Genomic DNA, 19,642 nt, shown 5'->3' on the forward strand with positions numbered 1-19,642 from the left:
TGTGTGTGTGTGTGTGTGTGTGTGTGTGTGTGTGTGTGTGTGTGTGTAAAATGTATACATTTTTGTAGGGCAGCTAGATGGTACAGTGGATAAAGCTCTAGGCCTGGAGTCAAGAAGACTCATCTTCATAAGTTCAAATCCAGCCTCAGACACTTTTTAGCTGTGTAACTTTGGAAAAGTTATTGAACCCTGTTTACCTCAGTTCCCTCATCTGTAAAATGACCTGGAGAAGGAAATGGCAAACCACACAGTGTCTCTGCCAAGAAAACCCCAAATGGGGTCATGAAGAGGCAGGCAGGACTGAAAAAACCAACTTAACTAATACATATTTATATAAATCTCTTTAATTTTTTAGTTTTGAAGTCAACTTGAGGTCTCTTCTCAGTGATTTAGAGCTGAAAGGGACATCAGAGGTTATCTAGTCTAGCCCTCTCATTTTACAAATGAAGAAAGTGAGGTCCAAAGAAAGGGAAATTACTAGTCATACAAGTATCAAATAGCAGAGTCAAGATTCATTCTCAGATCCTCTGATTCCCAATCAAGAGTCCCTTTCCCTTTTTCTCATGTTAGCCTTCATTCCTTTAAGAATCAAAGACTTCCCCTTTTTTGTGGCTGGCAACTAATGAGGTGGTGGGGACTCTGGGGGCTACGGTATCTTTGCTTCCATTTGAATATTCTATAGCTCATCAAAACAGTGGATTTGGATCCAAGTCACAACTATATATTTGGATTTCATCCCCATGGAGTGCTTGTTGCTGGGGCATTTGGAAACTTTTGTACAAACCATTCGAATTTCAAGGAACTGTTTCCAGGCTTTACTGCATATCTTCACACCCTTCCCTATTGGTTCCGATGTCCTTTCTTCAGAGAATATCTCATGAGCAGTGGTAAGTGAAGGCTGGAATACTTTTCCTATATTGTTGATGGGCAGCAGGTCCATCAATCAGCAAACATTTTTTAAGTTCCTACTATGTGCTAAGCACTGGGGGTTCAAATATAGATGTGAAACATCCCCTGCCTTCAAAGACCTTGTGTGCTATTCAGGGAAATCACACCTAGTTAAGTACATTTTTCAGTCTAATTTATATTCCTTTGGGAGGAGACCTCTTCTAGAAGGTTCCTTTACTGGTTGACAGTCTTCTATGACTCCCCTTACATGTAGATACTTTAACCTAGAGCTCTGAATCACTACAAGTCCTACCCTAATCAGAAACCATTTCTCCTTGTTCAGTTTGATAGATTTGAAGCATTCCACTAGCCAATAGTTAAGGCTGATTCTATCCTTCAGTGAAACCTGGTTGTCTTAACTGTCATTCTAATTTAACATCATGGGCTTTATGTTTCCTTAGCGGAGAATCATGACTTGCCCTAGAGCATGTCAGCATCATATTTGTTTCCTCTGATAGCTAGAAGCAACTTTCTTATTTCTTCTTTCAAAGACTTTCTGGGGCTACCCAAGCAATCCCTTGAACAGAAGACTAATTTTTAGGTTATTTGTAGATCGGAGATGATTGATGGGTAACTGAATGATCAAACCTTACCCAGCTTAGGTTATCTACTCCACTGAAATCATATAGGCATAATCTAAAGGAATAGTCTACCAGAATATTATCTTTATAGTTTAACAATATTCAAATACCTCCAACACACAATAGTCACAACAGATTTATACCAAGGGAAGAAGGTCATTTCTTTCATAGTAACACATTCTACAAATCTTCCAATTCTAAAAAAAAAGCTGTCCTTAAAAACAGATCCTAAATTTCCATCAGTCCACACTGGGGGTAAAAATACAATAGTGAAACATCCTGCCTTCAAAGACCTTATGTCTTAGTCAACTAAATTTAGACCAGATGTTTTAGTGCCATTTCGAATTTGTTTTAGTTTGCTTGAATCTTGTGTAAAAATTAAATTAATATTACTTCAAAATGCAGGCTGTTGTGCTGATATAAAAGCACGTTTGTAAGAGTACCATGACTTTTGCCAGGTTTCCAACATAGGCATGTCTAGGAGAAGAGACGAGGGCTCAAAAGGGAGTATCAGGGGTGAAGCTGTCGCTGACATTGTGATTCAATCATTAAGCCCAGCCCTTTGACATGCACTAGACCTCAGCAGCTTGTGGTGCAGCCCAATGCACATGCTTTTTCACAGGGAAACAATGCTTAAGGGAACAGTCATGCAGGCAATCAGAATTATCTCACCCAAAGGCTCTATATCCATTGCTATCCATCTGAATGATTTTTGACACATTTCAAGAATTCTTGAGGCCACATGTGGCCTTCTAGGTCCTCAAGTGTGACCCTTTGATTGAGTCCAATGTTCTATGAAGTTTGGATTCAGTCAAAAGACTACACTTGAGGACCTAAAGGGCCATATGTGACCTCGAGGTCACAGGTTCCCACCCCTGCAGATCAACCTGTGTTAAACACTCATTGTGTGTACAAAATACAGTGCTAGATTATGGAAAAGGTTAAAAGAAGATAAAGAATACCTTAAGTTGTTTAAGTGATGTTAAAGCTTATATGAAGCTAAATAATTGACAAGACCTCTGCTTTGACTTGGGTATGCCTTGAAGGAGTGGGAATATTGTACTAGATTTGGTGTTTGAGGCTCAAGTTCATATCCTTTGTCAGGTTCTCTACACCTTAGTTCTCTCACCTCTTAAAGGATGAGGTCAGACTACTTGACCTATAAGATTTCTTTTAATCCTAAGTCTGTTATCCTATACAACCAAGTTGAGCCTTGAGAGTTAGGTCACCACCAGCCATTGAAGTACTGGTGTCCTGTAGACTGAGAACTTCAGACTCTTAGCACCAAGACCCACATGATGGAGAAGTCATTTGTGGATCTAGATCTCTGTAACCATGTATTCTCCCCATGTCCAAGCTTCTGCTTTGTACTTATTTACTTTTTGACCATAGAATTATGGGAAAGGTTGTAAAGAGTAAAAGCATGTACCAGAGAATTCCTAGTACCCTTGTCCTTGTTTTTGTTACAATCCCTTTCTTGTGGTAACAATGGTATGTTCTATGGCCATTAATGTTATAGTGTATCACCAATGAATTCACTGTTCCATTTTTATTTCAGATAACACTTTATATATCTAAGTAAGAACCATCAAAGTTGTTCAGATGCCTGCCTTTGATATCCTAAAAATGGCATTTACTGACCTAAGGATTTAACTAATCTTTCAAAATTTGTTTTAATATATTTATGTAATTAATTACAGTAAATTTTATTCCATAAAATATTTTTTTGCAAACATTTTAAATGGAAAAAACTAAGGAATTCCTCAAAAGGGGCAATGGAGGAAATTGGGTTTAAGGCATACTAGTACCACAATAGTACCTTAAAATAAAATAATTTCATTTTATTTTATTCACCAAGGAGCAGTCTCGGTTTCCAAACAATGTGTATCTCATGTGCTATGCAAGGAGGAAGGTGGAAACATTTCAGTCATTGTGCTTGGGGGAGCAGAAGAGTCACTGGTTGCACATCCTGGAAGTTTTACTCTGTTTATCAGCCAAAGAAAGGGGTTTATTAAAATGGCTTTGACACATGGGTAGGTAGCTTATCCATTCTGTTGCCTCTGATGGGAGTGTTCTGCCACATGTCAGTCTGACTAGAGAAGCCTTTATGAGAGGGGACCCTTAAATCTCACTGAACAAGTCTGTTCTATTTGTAATGGACTATTCCATGTTTGGTGAGTGGGAGCTTTGCACCTTTCTGTTGGGATAGCACTTCCAAATATACTATGCTATTTGAAATTATAGATACAGTATGTCTATATAGGTAGATATACTAATGGTCGTGAAAGTTCTAAGAGCAGAGGCAGTATTGGTATAGTGGGCAGAACCCTGGATTTGGAGAGCCCACCTGGGTCTGAAACTTCTATCTGGTACTTAATAGCTATCTCTGAGGGTCTTCCACTCCCATATTGATTCTTTTTTGAAAACAAACTAGACTATCTTTTGCCTTGATTCATCCAAAGGGAAAGACCTTAGCTTAAAAAAAGGTCAAGGTCCCTCACTGCATCTGAGGCCATCGCCAGTCATCCTGACCTATGTCTTGCCACTGGACTTTGATGACTCTGGAGGACAGAGGCTGATGACTTTGCACAACTCTGCCTCACTTAAGTCCAATTCACTTATAAGTCAAGACATCACCCTCCTGATGTCATTGGAACTCTTTGAGAATGAAGAGCAAACAACAAAATATTGTGTAACCAGAGACAAATGATTTCACTTCTCTGAAGCTCACTTTCCTTAGTTAGGCAACAAGGATAGTAATACTTCCAGTACCTATTTCACAGGGTTGGGTTTTTTTTTTAGACAAAGATTGTATAACATTAGTAAAGTACTCTATAAATGCCAGTTAACTCCATTCCTCTTTGAAAAATATATTAGAACTTTGATATGATCTAGCTCCCCCTAGAGTGGCATTTAAATGTAAAACTGGGCTGATTTGAACCACATTCAGAGTAACCTAGTGAGCAAAATCCCAAAAGAAAAGTGGGAGATTTTATCTATAAGACACTACAATGCTGAGGACCATAATGACAGCATTATAGGTGTATAGATTTAGGTGTATTGATTTTTATTTCAAGGTAACTGAACTGGTTAACATTTTTACATCCCTTTCCTTTTTAAAAATTTTATTTCAGCTCTCCTCTGAATTCTTATGTTTGTTTTACAGGGCTTATTTGGTTCCTGTGTTTTCTTTTGGTGAGAATGAATTGTTTAAACAAGTCAACAATCCTGAAGGCTCATGGCTCAGAGCTGTCCAGCAGAAACTGTACCAGAAAGTGGGCTTCACTTTGCCATTATTTCATGCCAGAGGAGTTTTTCAGTACAGTTTTGGCCTGATGCCCTACAGAAAACCTATTTTCACTGTTGGTAGGTATCTTGAAGATGATTACAAGGGTGTTGAAAATCAATAAAAGTGTTGCATGGTTAATAGTGCTGATCATTTTTGATAAAGAGATACAAATATAAGAGAAGTTATTTTAAGAAAATAGGGAAAATAAGGGATGTTGGTAATATAGAATGGGAACAGGAATTTCTAGTTTCAATTTATGATATGTGTTATATTTCAGAAGTGACCGTACTTTCCATTTCAGTGATATTTAACAACTTTATAAGTCTGAGAGCCTTCAGCCTCATCGATATCCACAGAATCCTTCCTTAATGCTTAAAGACATAATAAGATCTCTCCTATCCATTAAAAATAGCAATAATTTAACTCTTTTCTCTTAAGCTTTTGTCTTATGTCTGTTCTCTATTTCACTGTCAGATTCCTGAATCAGCTAGATGATATGGTGACTAGATACTGGCCTTGGAGTCAGGAAGATCTAGGTTTGAATCCTTCCCTAGACACTTATTAGCTGTGTGAACTTGAGCATGTCATTTAATTTCTATGTGCCTGTATGATCCTAGAAGACAGCTGCACAGTTATGCTTGTTGTTTCAATGTTCTTACTATGTGAACCCATTTTGAGGTTTTCTTAGCAAAGATACTGGAGTGATTTTGCCATTTCCTTCTCTGGGTCATTTTGCAGATGAGGAAACTACTGTAGACAGGGTTAAGTGACTTACCCAGGGTCACACAACTAGTAAGTGTCTGAGCCCAGATTTGAATTTAGGAAGATGAATCTTCCTGACTTCAGTCCTGCCCTCTTTCTGCTGCAGCGCCACCTAGCTGCAGTCCCAGCATATTCAGTTATCCTTATTTGTTTTACTCCCAAATCTATATATCTGGTCCCTATTCCTCTCCAGCTCTGCATCACCAGCTGCCTGGTGGAAATCTTCACCTTGACATCCTATAGGCGTGTCACACACAATATGTCCATAATGGCATACATTTTCTCCTCCTGAAGTCTATCTATTCCTCCACTTGAATTCACTGTCTTTTTTTTCTTTTTTGCTTTTTTTTTTTTGGGGGGGGGAAGAGGGGCAATTGGGGTTAAGTGACTTGCCCAAGGTCACATGGCTAGTTTTGTGTTAAGTTTCTGAGGCTGGATTTGAACTCAGGTCCTCCTGATTCCAGGGCCGGTACTCTATTCACTGTGCCATCTAGCTGCCCCAAATTCACTGTCTTTTGAGAACATCTTCCTTCCTTTTGAGAACAGGCTTATCACTGTGAGGTTATCTAATCAGTAGCTAAGTCCTATTAAGTCCACCTCCACAAAATCTCCTTCATTTTTACCCTTATTTGCACTCCCATGACCACCAAATAGGTCAGGCCCTCATCCCCTCTGGTCTAAGCTAGTGCATTAGCATCCTAATTTGTCTCTCTGCCTTGAGTTGCTCCCCTACAAAGAATCTTTCACAGAGCTGCCAAATTGATATTCCTAAAGCACAAGTCTGACCTGTGAATGTCAATGTTCTACTCTAAAATCACCAATGATTTCCTATTACCTTTGCAAGAAAATAGATACTTCTCGTTTCACAACAAAAGTTCCTCCCAGTTGGGCTCCAATCTATCTTTTTGGGGTGGTCTCATATCACTTTTCTTCATGTTCTACATTCTGGCCAAAATGATCCACTTGATAGCCCATGTATCTAACATTCCATCTCCCATCTCTGCCCTTTGCCCAAAATACTTTCCCTCCTTACTTTTGCCTTGAGTAATTTTTAGCTTCCTTCCAAGATTAGTTCAAGTGCCTTCTTCTATGCAAAGCTAGGTGACCCAGTGGATAGAGTACTGAGCCTGGAGTTAGGAATATGTGAGTTCAAATCCAGCTTCAAACACTTAAGAGTCATGTGACTGGGTAAGTCAACCTCTATCTGTCTCAGTTTCCTCAACTTCAAAATGGGAATAATAATAGCATGCAAGGTGGTTGTGAGGGTCAATGAGATAATAATTGTAAAGCACTTAGCACAGTGCCTGGGCACATAGTAAGTGCTATGTCAATGTTAGCTATAAGGTACAATTACAAAGCCTCTTCCAATCTTCTTAGGCACGAGTTTCCCTCTCCTCCACCAAAGCATTACTTTGCATTTACTTATCTAATACTTATTATCATCTTTCCCACCCCTGATGGAATACTAGCTTCTAGGATAGGGATGGTTTCATTTTTGTCTTTGAATCATCAGCACCTAGCATGATGCCTGGCATACAGAAAGCACTCAATAGATGTTTGTTGAATTGAATTCTAGTGTTCTCGTACTGAGCTAGGAATTATTTAATGAATACTCATAAGTTGTGGTCCTAATGTGGAAAAGATATGATAGTTCACCAACATAAGGTGCTCTAAATATGTAAACTTCTTTCACTTAGCAGACCTCAGCACTCTGCAACTTCATAGAGAAGTTCAAGATGTTAAGTGACTTGCCTAGGATCACACAGCTAGTAAATGTTAGAAGCAGGATTTAAACCTAGGTATTCCCTTCTCCAAGACCAACATTTTATCCTTTGCATCATGTTGTCTTTAGCCTATATCTGTTCCTGTATGAGGAGGCCTTTTCCATGTTCTTAAGGATTCCTAAATCCTTGCTAATCCAGTCATAGCAAAATATATTAAGTGGAAAGTTTGGTGCAGATGCCTTCATTAGTATCTGCTCATGTAGGCATTTGTCACATATGATATAGATAGTATTTGGCTATCAGTTCTTTGTAATGTACAGATGATGAGGAAGTATGGCTAGACAGTAAAAGATCTGGGGGTTTTATGAAATGCAAGTCATTATGCAGCAGCAGCATGATGCAGCAGCTAAAAGAAAAAAGCAAATGTGAGTTCAGGCTTCAGGCTTCACTGAAAGAGGCATCGTGTCCCAAATGAGGACAGTGATCATGCTGCTGTGGTTTGCCCTGGTCAGACCTGGGAAGTCCACTTTAGAAAAGACATTGATCACTTGGATCATATCAAGATGATAGAACTGTGACATATAAAGATCAAAGGAACTGGGCATGTATAGCCTGGAGAAGAAAATTCTTGTAGTGCAGGATGTCGAGGGAAAATTGATATCTGCTTAGAAGGGCTGTTATCTGGAAGAAAAAACAAAGTTTATTCTGTCAGCCCCAGAAGAGAAACCTAGGAGCAAGGGGAAATACTCCAGAGAAGTAGATACTGGTTTGGGATGTCAGTCAGTCAGTCAGTCAGTCAGTCAGTCAACAATCATTTATTAAGTGTTTACTACAGACCAGATAGAGCAGCTAGGTGGCAGAGTGGACAGAGCAATGGTCTTGAAGTAAGAAAGACTCATTTTAATGAGTTCAAATTCAGCCTCAGATGCTTAGCTGTGTGACCCTGGGCAAGTCACTTAACTCTATAAAATGCAAAATGAGCTACAGAAGGAAATGAATGGCAAACCACTGCAGTATCTTTGCCAAGAAACCCCCAAATGGGGTCAAGGAAGAGTTGAATATGGCTGTTAAATGACTTAACAATAAAAAATGTACCAGGTACTGTGCTACAAGCAAAAAAAAAGTGCCTACCCTCAATGAGCTTGCAGGCTACACATAAAACACAGTTGGTGAATGAGGGAGGGAAGAAAGTTTTAGGGGAGAAGGGGAAGGGAGGAACAAAAGTTAAAGCATGAATCCCTAGCAGTGTGAACCAACAGTAAGCAGGTGGCATCCCAAGAAGAGCAAATCACAAAATAACATTGGAACTATTATTGAGGAATTCGATTCCTTTCTTTGTCCATGGCTCAAATTGTGTTTCTTTCACAATGTGAGTCCTATCAGCCTGTGCCATTCTATCCCTGAATCCTTATGAAGAAAGCTTTTTGTCGTTTCTAATTGTTTCTGGACTGTGTTGGTTCACTATGACTGATTGGCTTTCTCTTGAGTCGTGTATGGATTTCTGACATAAACCATGATGAAGTTACTAGGGGCCTTTTATGTAAGAGAAGCCCAATTATTTAGTGAATTTTCTCTTCAGTGGCTATCAGTCTGTAGCTCAGAAGTTTTCCACACTAGTAAATATTGATTTTTTTCCCTCATAATTTTATCATATTATAAATTATATAAATTTATTATATTGCTAAATACATTTAAAATAATTAAAATCTAAAATATATTTAATATATTATATATTATACTATTATAATATATTACAATATAATATATTGTATTCCCTCATAATTTTATAATTATAATTTTCCCTCATAAACCTCTTTCTGAATGCAAATTCAGAATGACTTCTTTTGGGAGGTGTATTTACTAATGCTAAAAAGGTCCCTTCATTTCAAATCCCATTAATAGAATTCCTTTACTCCCATTACATTTAAAAGAGGTCCATTCAGATCAGAGTCTCTTCTCCTTGACTTTACTAACCTCTCTCTCATGAGTCCAGTTATTCCCTCTCTGGTGTCTCAATTGGAATCTCCCTTCTTTCTTATAATCTCCATTTGACTTGATCTCCTACAAGATGGATCATTGATTCCAGACTGGATGCTATCTCAGAGGTCACCTTATTTAACCCCCTAATTTCACACTTGCAGAAATTGAGAAGTGCCCTGTCCAAGGTCACACAGGAAAGAGCTGAGCAAGGCACTGAACCCAAATCCAACATCCCTTCTAGTCTTCCATGCTGGGAGTTGTGTTTTCAACTGACACATGCCTAAAAGAGTCTTCTGCAGTTTTTCTTGCACGTTTTATAGCACTAAATAATATACACATCAATTTAGCCTAAGGTTCAAAAATTGGAGATTTTGTTCATTTCTATTTGGGGGGAGACAATTGGGGTTAAGTGACTTACCCAGGGTCACACAAGTAAGTTTCCTAACTGGATCTGAATTCAGGGCCTCCTAACTCCAGGCTTGGTGCTCTATCCACTATACCACCTAGCTGACCCCAGTCTAAAAAAAAATTCAAAAACCCCAAAACTTCCTAAAATATCCTCAAGCTCTTATTACAATAAGAAGCAGAGAGAAGAAGAATTGGAATTAATAATTCAAAGTTGCATGGCACTTTAAGGTTTACAAAATGCTTTTCTTACAACAACCACCCAAGCATTGTTATTACATTTGTACAGATCAGAAAACTGAGTGAGGTGTAGAGAAGGAAAGTGACTCATTCTAGATTTCACAGAGCCAGAATTTCACTCGTCTCAGTTCAGGGGGCAGCATGCCTTCCTGCTCCAGCATATATTGGAGGGATGCTGTTCTGTACATGTTCTGTACCCCATTTGTTATCTACTATCTCATTTTCCAGTAATTCTCAAGGACAACAAACATACATATCTCAAACTTTTAAACCTTAGACATGGATTAATGTTTGGCCTAAGCAGGAAGTCTGTTTGATTTTGGTGGGAGAGCAAAGTCATGTTTTGAAAAGAAGAGAAAAGACACTTTTTATTTATCTTTGAATTGCTAGAAGAAATAACTCGGAATACAGTGTTTTTAATTTCTATTATTTTTATTTATTTTAAAAGAACTTCTATCCTTCATTTTTACATCCCAGTTATTTCTGAATATTTCTTCTCCCCCTTGGATTTGAGCCCTTCCATGCAACAAAGAATGCCTAAACTAAAATAACCCATAAAGTGATTTATCTGACAATGCAGACAACATTCTGCTACTGTAGCCTTCCTAGCTCTGCATCCTGGACCACGGCCAGTCATCTTGACTTTTGTCTGGCCACTGGACTTTAATGACTTTGGAAGAGAGAGTGAGGCTGATGACTTTGTGCAACTCTGCCTCACTTAAAACCAATTCATAAGCAAGTCAAGATGCCGTCCTGTGATGTCATTGGCCCTCTTCTAAAATGAACAAAGGGAAGGGAACATGTGTTTATTAAGTACCTTGTCCATTCTAAGCACTGGACTAAATGCTTTACCAATATTATCTCTTTTGATCCTCACAACAACCCTGTGCTATTAAGATCTCCACTTTACAATTGAGGAAATTGAGGCAAGCAGAGGTTAAGTGATTTCCCCAGGGTCACACAACTAGTAAATGTATGAGAGCGAATTTTAATTTTGTTCTTCTCAACCCCTAGATAGCACCTGGATAGTGCTCTATCCAGGGTACCCCCTAGCAGCCTCTAAAATGGCCTTCAATTCTTCTTTGGGTCAGATAGTTGGAGCAGCCTATTCTTCCCCCAGAAGAAACTTTAAGATTGTTTACTTACTATGTCATTATTTCAGGGCTTTATGCTACTGTGAAGTCAGTTTTTTTTGCCCCAATGTATTAAAGGAAGTATGAATCTCACCTCCTAAAAATAATAAATTCAGGTACAAAATGCCCCATTACCAAGTAAGACCTATTTGTTCTGGACTTCACTGTAATCCTTTCTCGTCAATAAAATAACTTATTTTCCTCTGTAGTTTTTAAAAGAACCCAACCAACCTTTCTGCTGCCTCTATCTCCTCAAAGAATGACAGGCCATTATAGGTAATATTTCATTTTTTATATCTTTGGTTTTCCATTACCTCTGTTTACCAATACATCCTTACCACCCCCTCTCCTACCTACCTAATGAGTCATATCTTATAGCAAAGAATACAAAACAAAGAATGATAATGGGAGAGGTGGGGAGAAAGCAATTCATCACAATTTACCAAAATGTTCAGTCTGAAATCACATACAATGTTCAATACATGATTTCCCTTTTCTTCAACCCCTCTACTCTTTTCACAGAAGGAAGAAGGGAAAAAAAATGAATTTTCTCCAGGTCAACCTTGATCATTATAATAATAGGACATTTAGTTACGAGTTTGAGTTGTGGAGTGTCTTTCCCTTCATACCATTTTCATTGTATATATCATTTTTCCAGTTTTGTGTACTTTGTATCAATTCATAAAAGTCTTCCCATGCTTCTCAGTATTCCAAGTATTCATCTTTTTTATGCTGTAGGAATATTGCCTTATATTATTGTTACCACATTTTTTTGACCATTCCCCTGTACATGGGGAAATCTTTATTGCTACAAAACATGTACTATGCTTTTAAATAAATACTGAGTAAATTTCAGAAAAGTAATTATGAGGAGTAATTCAGTTGGCTCATGGAGTAAGTATAATTTTCAAACTTTAAAAGCAAATTTTAAAATGTATTCATGTTAGGTTTAAGCAAGATAATAATTTGTGAGTTGTAGGTGCTCAAGACCATCAATTTATAACTTGACAACAGCCCAGGTCATCCACAGGTAATATACACACATGTTCATGATGAAGTTAAGAAAGCATTTATTATTCACCTTCCAATTTTTTTAAACAAGGAACTGAAGCACAACCTTACAACTCCCAGCATTTTTAAAGGCTTCTGAATAGGGTTATACTTAAATAAAAAATTGGAAAGAACTCAAGGAGAAAAGTAGAAGAGAATGCCAGAAAGCTATTTCATTCCCTGCATCAGATAAACAAACTAAGGGCCTTTCAACAAGATACAACTTTGGCAAATTTTCCCACTTTGTAGCACCTTACTTCTATATTTCTTGGTCAAAAGAGGGTAGAATTTTTTTTAATTAAATTTTTTTTACAACTGTAGCAAATGTAAAAGTAACAGAGAAATTACTTTCAGTACCTCATTCTCAATCTTTAACCACACCACTGCTTGCATAATTTTCCTAATAAATTACTCTGATTTCTTCAGACCTTATGGGATTTTTTTTTGCCAAATAAGAATATAATCTCATGATCCCAACATTCAAGGCATTCTACAATCTGACTCTAATCTACCTTTCCACTCTTATTTCTTGCTACTCTCTTTTAGAACTAGAAACTATCATGATTTGTCCTTGATTCTCTTACTTCTCACTCTCGTATATACATTTTTTGTGCAATTATTCCCATGCATAGAAATGAATTTATCCTCCTGGACCAAGGTCTGTCATTAGGAGCCCCTCCTTTCATACCCCAACTCAGGTGCCCCATTCTCCATGAAGACTTCCCTTCCCACCTTCTGGATAAAAGTGATGTCTCCCTCAAGTTAATAGCATTCTGCTTGGATTTTTTCCTTGTGCTTAAAACTTCCCCCTTGTCTCATAGTTATGTGTGTTTCTGTTTCCTTCTACTGCATCCTATCTAGATTACAAACTGTTTGAAAGCAGCCAGATCTGTTATACCTATTTATGTACTATTTATATACTTCCAGCACTTGTTCACAATTCCTTACACAGGTTAAATGTTCTTGAATCTTTGCTGACTTATTCCTCTGTTAACAGTAACAAGATTCAGTTATAGGTAATGACTCTGATAACATTTGGTGACTAGAATTCAGGTCTTTGTCACTTCTCATCCATCCATCCATCCATCCATCCATCCATCCATCCATCCATCCATCTATCTACCTATTTTCTATCAATACATCATACAACTATATTGTAATATCTTCCTAATTGACCTTCCTCAAGTCTATCTCACTAATCACTTCTATGTTCTACCTAACTCACTGTCTTTTTTTTAATTAAAAAATGACTTTTTATTTTGTGCAGAATAGTTAAACTGTTTGCCTCATCTTGATGTTTTTTGGACAAAGAGACCAATCCAAAAATGTTTGACATTCCTGTTTGGCCTGTGACTATTGCTTCCAAATATAGCACTGCATTTTTGAAAATGCAATTTAAGTTTTATCAACCTTCGCAGTAATGATGATCTTCATAGTAGATGTGTCTCTTCTGGGTCTAAACCAAGGACTAGAAATAGTAGCCTAAAAGTTGAAACCCATTTGGAAAAATAACAAGGGACTAAAAAAAACCATAATTTCTTTTTAAGTTGAATTCCATGAGTTATTTTTCAGCATCAGAAATTATGATAGTGTCAGATTTTTACCATGAATTTCCAGGTTGTCCTTCAACATCATGCCAGGATTTCTGGGGTATTCAATGAACAAAATTTCATAGTCTTCATCTCAGTTTCAAAAGTATAATGGAATCAGGAGAGACTTGGGTTCAAATTCCAGTTCTTACTGCTGACTATATGGTATTGAATCCTCATCTTAACTTCTCCATATGTAAAATGGGATAGGTTACATGTTATCAAAAGTGAATTTGACTAAGAATCTAGAGAGATGTGGATTCAAATTCTGTCCTTGGAGCTCTCCATGAGACTCTGGGCCCTCTGAGTCTATTTCCCTCTCTATAAAGTGGAGGCAGTGCCTACCTCCACAGGGCTGTTATGAGGATGAAATCAATCTTTCAGAGTTCAGTTGTGTATTGCTAATCCAGTATTCTTTCTCATGAGAAGTACCATATTTAATTTTTGTCCTATGCTTCCCTTTTTCTCTTATTCATTTTTCTGACTTCATTAATAGTAACTTGTGCAGTTCATTTATCTACCTAAAGGCAGGAATTGAGAGAAAAGTTCAAGAACAATTAAATGCAAGCACTGTGGGAGATAATATGAGCAAAAATAGATATGGGGAAAGGAAATAAAAAAATGAAGGACAGTTAATAATAGACCAGTTTGCCTGGAATATGGAGGATATGAAAGGGAATAACATCAAATAAGGATGGAAAGGTAGGCCAGAGTCAATTTGATAGCCTGAAAATGTATGTCAAGCACATTGCATACTTATAAGTACCATATAACTCAAATTCTCAAAATATATCAATGTATCAGTGTATGCCCTTAATAGTGAAGAAGACAGCCCATCCATGCCTATCCATTTTGTGTGACTCCCATAAATTCAATATAGGGGATTTACTGTCTAAGTTGAATGTTCACAAACTTATTTGACCTACTACCCCATTTTCAAAAAAATATTACCCAGTGCCTCTGTTTAACTTTTTTTTGAAATTTGCATCAATTAAAAAATACATATTTTTTTTTAAAAAAAGTGATACATCTTAAATTTAATAATTTATTGTAAACGTGTGGGGTTTTTCTGCATTGAAATTTTGATGATTCAATATTGCATAGTGGAACCATATAGTATCATATTGTAAACAAGTCATTTCATACACATATTCCTGCTGATGCATGCTGGACTTCCCAACAATGTGTGACATGCTTACCTGCCAACACTTGCTTGTTAAGATCTGTCAGTGGACTTGACCACTGATCACTTATAACTTGTATTTTGTGTATTTATTTTGGAAAATAATATAATCACTGTGGATGGGAGCCTTATTTGCTTTCTTTTGACATCTTATGGAAACATGTAGAGCATGAGACCTACTATCCGTTAGCCCATTTTCCCCCCCTAATCATACATCCTTTTGATAACATCCTTTAGATCCTTTCTGCCCACTTCCTTCTTTGTATTAGGTAGCAACCTCCCCACACATACCCACAATGGGCCTCTCCATTATCATTCATGTAGTTTTCTGTTGCAGTTCTGTACAAACGGAAGAGTTCCGTGAATCACAAAAAAATGTCAGCTATTAATGGAAAGAGAAGCAAAGAAAACCATATGAAGATAAAATTAGTGTATAGGTAGGAGAAGTTTAAGCTCTTGTGAAGAAAGAGTCTACATAAATTATCATTAATAAAACCAGCAAAAGAAAATACAAGGAAAAAAAAGAGAATCACAGGGGCAAAATTAACTATGTGATGTCTAATGAAAAAGCATGTTAGATTAGTACTTCAGAATTGAATTCTTAAAGTCCGATTTTAATAGACTTGGGTCAAAGCATTTTGCCTAATTATGATGCACTTATAAATTTGTGATCTTGTCAATGAGGACATCCCCTCCAAAGGTGCAGATTTCCTCCATACTCTTTCATCTTCTGGCTAGTATTCTCGTCCTTCCATAAATTCACAACAAGAAAAAAATATCTAATGTGCTAGGCATCTTGAGATGAAAAAAAAATATTTCTTGGTACCAGTGAAGCACGTAAGTTGTTATTTGTTCCTGCTACATGATTGACTTGTCATCTTTACTGGTCATATATTTCTCGGATATCTTTGTTCAACAAATATGTTGTAATATAAAAAGACGAAAATAATGTCAACTCACTGACTCTTTTGCAAGGATGTGAAATTATGCAATAAAGGAAGAAATAGCATTACATGATGGATAGAGAACTGGCTTTAGATTCAGGAAGTCCTGCTTTTGGTACCTGGTACTGAGTTTATGACCATAGACGAGTCACTTAATCTCTAAGTGTTCCAGGCAACTTTCTGTGGTTCTAAGTTACAGAATAATTGCTATTGTCTGTCTTGGTGGAAGGACTTTCCTCACTAAGAGTTCTTTATGTCAGTGAAATCACAGATTTGGCCCTTAAAAAGGCAGAGGTGGGATGGGAGTGGGATGGGCATTTCTATAAAGTTCCCAATAGTTGAAGTTGGTCCATCATTCCAGAGATTTCTCCCCATCATTAAGGAAAAAAAATGTAATGAAATTCAAAGAATATTAGAGTAGAAAGGTACCTTGAATTACTGCTCTACAGATGGAGAATCTGAAGCTCAGGGAGGTGATGACTTGTCTCACTGGTTAATGGAAGAGGTTGGGCTAGAATGTAAGTATCTTGATGCCAAGCCAGACTTCTCTCCACTACGCCATGCCATCTTTCTCTCACTGTATTTGATTCTCATCCATAATAGAGAATGAAAATCTTAGTTATGATTGGTTTTTAATGGGATCTATTCTGTCCCCTTGCTGCTCATGTGCATTTAGCATGGTTGAGTGTTACTTTTGCCTCTAAGCTATCAAAGAAAATTGAATTTAAGCAGCTGAGGTTCTATCTGTTTAAAATGACAAACAAATTGAAAAGAATCAATTCTGCAATTAGAGCATGTAATCTCTATTACTTCCCCTAAATTGATGTCATTTTTAGCTTCTTTTTGATGTCCCATCTCCCTAGCTCAGATTATACTGTAATAATAATAATAATGCTTTACTAATAATTATTATACTGAATAATAATCATTATTATCCTTATTCCCCATCAATCCATTTCTATTGGATCTTTCTACTCACCTTTTCCTATTGATTATAAGCCCCTTGAGGGCAGGGATGATCTTTTGCCCCTTTCTATATTCCCAATGCTTACCTCAGTACTTGTCATGTAAGTACTTACTGTAGGTTTGTTGATTGATTGATCTAGGCTATATATAGATAGGGGTACTCAGAGAGCTGGTGGAAGAGACTATTTCTTAGAAGCAGAGCCCTATTCCATTGTCTGTAGGCCAGCTTAACCTTTTCTTGTGTTGTAGACCCCCTTGGCAGTCAGGTGAAATCTATGGACCCCTTTTCAGATTGTTTTTAAATGCCTGAAATAAAGTATATAGGGGTGGCTAGGTCACTCAGTGAATAGAGCACCTGCCCTGGAGTCAGTAGGACCTAAGTTCAAACCCAGCCTTAGATACTTAACACTTACTAGCCATGTGACCTTGGGCAAGCCACTTAACCCCAATTTCCCTGCCTTCCCCCTCCAAAAAAAAAAAAAAAGAAAAGAAAAAGAAAGTATATGGGATTACATAGGAAATCAATTTTATTGAAATAAATTATAAAAATACTTTTTTAAGAACCACGAGATCACAAAACCCATGTTAAAATCCCATGCTCTAGACCTAATTTGACTTCATGTCCAGGCCACTTAGAGCTGAGTGAGGTCAAATTGTTTCCTAGTCTATTGTATGCAGGAATGTGATTTTTATTTTGTGGAGCTGAGAAGCGGGCTTGAACCAAGCCAGCAGGGGGCGTCATGAGTAGTGTAGTAGCTTCACCATGAGTAGAAATCTGAAAAGGTCTATTTCTTCTTAAGAGGGGAAAAAACAAGCCAACAAACCCCCCCTGGTTTCTCCAAAGTAGGTAAAATCTAAGTAAACATGCTAAGTCCATGAGTGAAGTGGAAAAGCTAGAAGTTGTGCTGATTTCTAATAGATGCTAATGGATCAAAGGGGTTCACGCTAAAAAATTATACACATACTTCATTGTAGTCAGAGAACTTTCGTCTTAGCTTCTACCATTCGAAAATACTTCTTCCTTTTCCAGCAAAGTCCCTTTTAAGTCCTCAGTGGGCCTGACTCTGTGTATTTCAAAATGTAAAACCACTGAGAACCAATCTAGGGGGCCAATAAGGAGTGCAGAGAATGAGGGAGTGGGTACCCCACAGTCTCCAGTGAGCTCATGGTCATTAATCAATAGTAAGGCCCTGTGGTCTGGCTGCCAGCTGTGCCAGACAGAGAATGTTGGTGATCTTGGGGGAGGGCAGTGCTCACATAAACCCACAGCTGCATTTCAGACAGTAACTCATTTAGTCGAAACCACCAGGGTACTGATAGTACAATGTTGGCACAGGAGGCAAATGTTTCTGTTTCATATCTAATGGTACAGTATGTATTCAGGCAAGACAAGAGAAAAACTAAATTTGGAGTTACCAGACTGCAGGCAGAGAAATTTGCTGCCTGTATTCCAGTCTCCTTTTATGGATGATAAAATGTATATAGAGATATGGAGATATAACCTGTGGCATTCTTACATTCTCTACTGTTGCAGTGGGCCACCCTATCCCTGTTCGACAGAATCCACACCCGACACCAGAACAGATTGATGAATTGCATCAGATCTACCTGGAGGAACTAAGAAAATTATTTGAGAAGCACAAAAGAAAGTATGGGATCTCGGAACAGGAAACCCTCATTTTTAAATAAACAGCTATAGAAGGTATCAAGGATGTTCCAAGAACTTTGTGGCATTGAAAGAAAAATCTCTGAATCAATAATATTTGGTGTCTGTCAAAGACTATGTTGTGAGTTTAATGAATGTCTAAGAGTTATAAGAGGGCCTGGATTTCTTTTCTTTCAAATACTATGTCAAATCATCACACTTTGCCTTCAGTCGCGGTGATATTAATATACAAAAATCCAACTAGAGTGGAAAGCTATCAGAAACACTAAGGACAAGATGGTCTGTGTAAAGGCTCTTAAAGTTAAGAATTACCCAAAGATAATTTCCAAACTCCATTTTTGAAGGCCACAAGTTGTAAGGGTGATGGGAAAGGATTAGGTTTTTTTTTTTGGAGGGGGGAAGAGACGGCAATTGGGGTTAAGTGACTTGCCTAAGGTCACACAGCTTGTAAGTGTTAAGTGTATGAGGCCAGATTTGAACTCGGGTCCTCCTGGCTCCAGGCCAGTGCTCTATTCACTGTGCCACCTAGCAGCCCCACTGGGTTTATTTTTATCAGTCAATCAATATTTATTAAGTATCAGGCTCTGTGCTAAGCTTTGGGAATACAAAGAAAGGTAAAAGGCAGGCGGTCCCTGCCTTTGAGGAGCTTACAATCTAATGGAGGAGACAACATGTAAACAATTATATACAAACTATGTATACATCTGTATATACATATATGTAGCATTCCATATGTACATATTACATGGGTACATATGTATGTACAGGATAAATTGGAAATAATAAAAAAGAGAAGGTGCTAGAATTAAGAGGAATCAGGAAAAGCTTCCTATAGAAGGTAAGATTTTAGCTGGGATTTGAAGGAAGCCAGGGGGCAGAGATGAGGAGGGAGAGCATTCATTCCATGCTTATGTATTCCCCCAAATATTAAAGTTGTGGGTTTAAAAAATATGAAATAGGGGTAGCTAGGTAGTGCAGTGAATGGAGCTCTGGCCCTGGACTCAGAAGGACCTGAGTTCAAATTTGGCCTCAGACACTTAACACAAAAAACTAGCCGTGTGACTTTGGGCAAGTCACTTAACCCCAATTGCCCTACCTTCCCCCCTCCAAAAAGAAAAAAAAATATGTGAAATAAATTTTAGACCTTCCAGGGAAAAAATGGGCCATTTGCCTTAGGCAAGT

General features: G+C 37.7%; 1 protein-coding gene across 1 annotated transcript in view; it reads left to right on the plus strand.

Moving 5' to 3' along the window:
- Window positions 1-18,876, plus strand: part of MOGAT1 (monoacylglycerol O-acyltransferase 1) — a 36,721-nt gene extending 17,845 nt beyond the window's left edge. The window contains exons 3-6 of the mRNA XM_069104522.1: window positions 683-887; window positions 3,388-3,562; window positions 4,696-4,895; window positions 18,329-18,876. Coding sequence (XP_068960623.1) covers window positions 683-887; window positions 3,388-3,562; window positions 4,696-4,895; window positions 18,329-18,483 — 735 coding nt within the window. The 3' untranslated portion in view covers window positions 18,484-18,876. The remainder of the gene's footprint in view (window positions 1-682; window positions 888-3,387; window positions 3,563-4,695; window positions 4,896-18,328) is intronic.
- Window positions 18,877-19,642: the final 766 nt, after the last annotated feature.

This window comes from Petaurus breviceps, unplaced genomic scaffold (assembly GCF_028583685.1).
Source record: "Petaurus breviceps papuanus isolate PSGF00001 unplaced genomic scaffold, PetGlider_PUasm1.0 688, whole genome shotgun sequence".
NCBI classification, from domain to species: Eukaryota; Metazoa; Chordata; class Mammalia; order Diprotodontia; family Petauridae; genus Petaurus; species Petaurus breviceps.